Source organism: Passer montanus, unplaced genomic scaffold (assembly GCF_014805655.1).
Source record: "Passer montanus isolate IOZ18808 unplaced genomic scaffold, ASM1480565v1 scaffold42, whole genome shotgun sequence".
Classification (NCBI taxonomy): Eukaryota; Metazoa; Chordata; class Aves; order Passeriformes; family Passeridae; genus Passer; species Passer montanus.
Genome location: NW_024369041.1, coordinates 1,150,508 through 1,153,223, shown reverse-complemented (window position 1 = coordinate 1,153,223; position 2,716 = coordinate 1,150,508). Strand labels below are relative to the sequence as shown.

The 2,716-nt window shown below is 53.2% G+C and overlaps 1 protein-coding gene across 1 annotated transcript in view; it reads right to left on the bottom strand.

The window, feature by feature from the left end:
• NRG3 (neuregulin 3) overlaps positions 1-1,501 on the bottom strand; it is a 349,526-nt gene extending 348,025 nt beyond the window's left edge. The window contains exons 1-4 of the mRNA XM_039719599.1: positions 1,378-1,501; positions 1,025-1,237; positions 578-865; positions 1-437 (exon numbers count right to left, since the gene is read on the bottom strand). The exon at positions 1-437 is cut by the window's left edge and continues 235 nt beyond it. Coding sequence (XP_039575533.1) covers positions 1-437; positions 578-865; positions 1,025-1,237; positions 1,378-1,501 — 1,062 coding nt within the window. The remainder of the gene's footprint in view (positions 438-577; positions 866-1,024; positions 1,238-1,377) is intronic.
• Between the last annotated feature and the right edge of the window lie 1,215 nt (positions 1,502-2,716).

The following is a 2,716-nucleotide window of genomic DNA, read 5'->3' as shown; positions in this document are numbered from 1 at the left end:
AAACATGGTGAGGCGGGGGCTGACACGGCTGGGCGGCCGCGGCGTGGCGGCGGCGGTGGTCTCCGCGCCGCGGGGGGGGGCGGGGGGCTTGGAGAGGAAGAAGGGGTCCTGCCCCACGCCCTTGGCGTCCATCAGCTCGGTGGGGACGTACTCCTTGACGGAGCCCACCACGATCCACTTGAGCAGCATGAGGCTGAGCCCCAGACCGATGAAGCCGATGAAGAGGGGTACCACGCACAGCCACGTCTGCTGCCGGTTCCAGACGATGCAGTCGCTGCAGCGCAGCTCCCGCGGCGGCCCCCCGGCCCCATCCCCGCCCGGGCCCCCCGCCGCAGCCGCCGCCTCCGCCGCCCCAGCGGGACGGCCGCGCCATCCGCCGGGCGCCCGACTCTGGAGCTGCTCGCCGCAGCCTCGTCGCTCTTCTTCTTGTGCCTCCGCTATAAGGTTTTTCTTTTCCTTTTTTTTTTTTTTCCTCCGGGTAATAAGTCGCAGGGATCAGCCTCCTCGGTTTATTTATTTTTTATCCCAAGCGTGCGGCTCCGGCGACGTGCAGGTACATTCCTTCACATTCACGCACCTTCTCGCCTTTCCTCTCCCCTCGGGGCTTGGGGGATCCTTTCTTTCCGTCTTTCTCGCCTTCCTTCCCTCCCCCGCCCGCTCGGCTCCTGCCTATGCCCGGCCGCGGCGCAGCAGCATCCCTCGGCGGCTCCGCGGGGAGGCGGCGGCGCGGCGCAGCGCACCCGCCACTCCGCGGCCCCGCGGCCAACCCGCGGCCGGCGCCGGGCCAGGGAGGCCGATCCGCGGGCGGGGCCCGGGGCAGGAGGCACGGCTCGGCACGGCTCCGCGCAGCTCCTCCGCGCCCGCGCTAAGTCCGGCCCGGCATCAAAACTCCGGCGGAAAAAAAAAAAAAACAAAAACAAAAAATGGAAAAAAAAATTAATAATCCACACACACGCAAAAATAAAAATTAAGATGAAACCCTGGAGGGAAGCGGCAATGACCCAGTCGGCAAAAAAAAATATACGGATCCGGCAAGTAAATGGGCACGCAAAGGCAGCTCCTGCCAAGCTTGCAGCTTGGGCTCGATTGTGTATTCCTCTGGCAGCGCCGCGGAGGCAGGCGAGCGCGCACCGAGCAAGGCGCCTCCCACCAAAGCCTAATGGTGGTTTCTTAATGCGCACAAGATAAATGATCCAGGCAAACCCCTCGGGAGGGTGTGTGCTATGGCAAACGGAGCCTAGGAGAGAAAGGAAAGGAAGGAAAAAGGAAAGAAAAGAAAAAGAAGAGCTAAAGGGGCGGGTTGCGGGGTGGGGGCGAAGTGCCGAACGCATCCTGTGGTAGCGATCCAGTGCGCTGGTGCTGCATGGCAGCAGAGACCTGTGCGCAGGGAGCGTGTGCCGCGGGGGTGGAGACAGCTCCGCCGGGGAGCCCAGCCACGGCCGGGGCTCGGGACAGGCTGCTCCCACCCCGGTGCTGTCCGACAGGTGTCAACTGGCCGCATTTTGTTACTCTTGTTTCTAATGGGATTCGCTAAAGAAAGCAAAACAAAACACAACCCACCACGCACCTGCAACCAAAGGGCACTTCAGGCAGCAGCTGGGGAGAAAGTGATGGCACAGCATCGTACTGGAGTTGCCAGACAAGTTTTGGTGTCTTAACTACTCTGGCTTATTAGATCTACACCAAAGTTGAATTCCCAAGTTCAGTGTAGTCAACAATGGGTACTTTCACTTATTGGACAAACATTTCAGCAGCTAGGGTGGGCACTGAAGGGTTAACAGCAGTTTGCCGAAGGTGGCTTAATCCCCAATTTCAAAATTTTAGAGAATGCTCTATAGAATTATTCATATACAGATGTTTTTAACCCTTTCTTCTGACCTGTTACCTTACTGGTGTCCTTTTCTGGTATTGATGCATAGGTATCATTTCCTTAGCCATGTATTTAAGGGTATTCATATTTCTATAGGCTAAGTGAGTGGAAAAGTTGGAAACAATCTGTGAACTGCATTTGTTCTGCATAAAGAGACAAATAGATAAAATATTGCAACTGAAACATACCTGCTTGATTTTTTTTCTCCAGAATAAATGTTAATGCCATTTAAATTATCAATATTATATTAACTAGATACCTAGACTATTATCTCTTCAAGAACTCCCTCTGGAGCTTGGCTGCTCCTCTAAGATAGTTCTGTGCTAACAAGCATCAGGAAGATCTGTGGAAGTGGTTTATCAGGTAAGAGTACTGTTTAAACACTTCAAAAAACCCCCTCACTTGGACATTGGAAAACATGAATTTAGGTGTTTCTACTCCTTTAGTGAACAGGAAAGAGGATTAGGAGAAAGCCCTTAGAAAGTGCACATCCACAAATGGATGCCAGACAAATGAGAAAGATGGGGAAGTCTTGCAAACCCAGGTAATCTTTTTCACTGATTTTATGGAAACCTGGACCCAGGTGCTTTCAGTTGTGAGTGCCTGTCCTACAAAGTTCTCACCTTCCTTGTAAGCTTGGAATACCTTTGTCCTGCTGTGTGCTTTGTGTTGCCTTTGCAAATGTCCTTCAGCTCCTGCCTCTTCCATAACCATATTGCAGTTCACTAAGCCCAGTATGAATCACTCTGTTTTCATCCTCAAATAATTTGTACGTGCTTCTTGGAAGAACAAAAATGTTTTACAACACTTACATGACAGAGAGCCTTTATTTTTCTCACGACTATG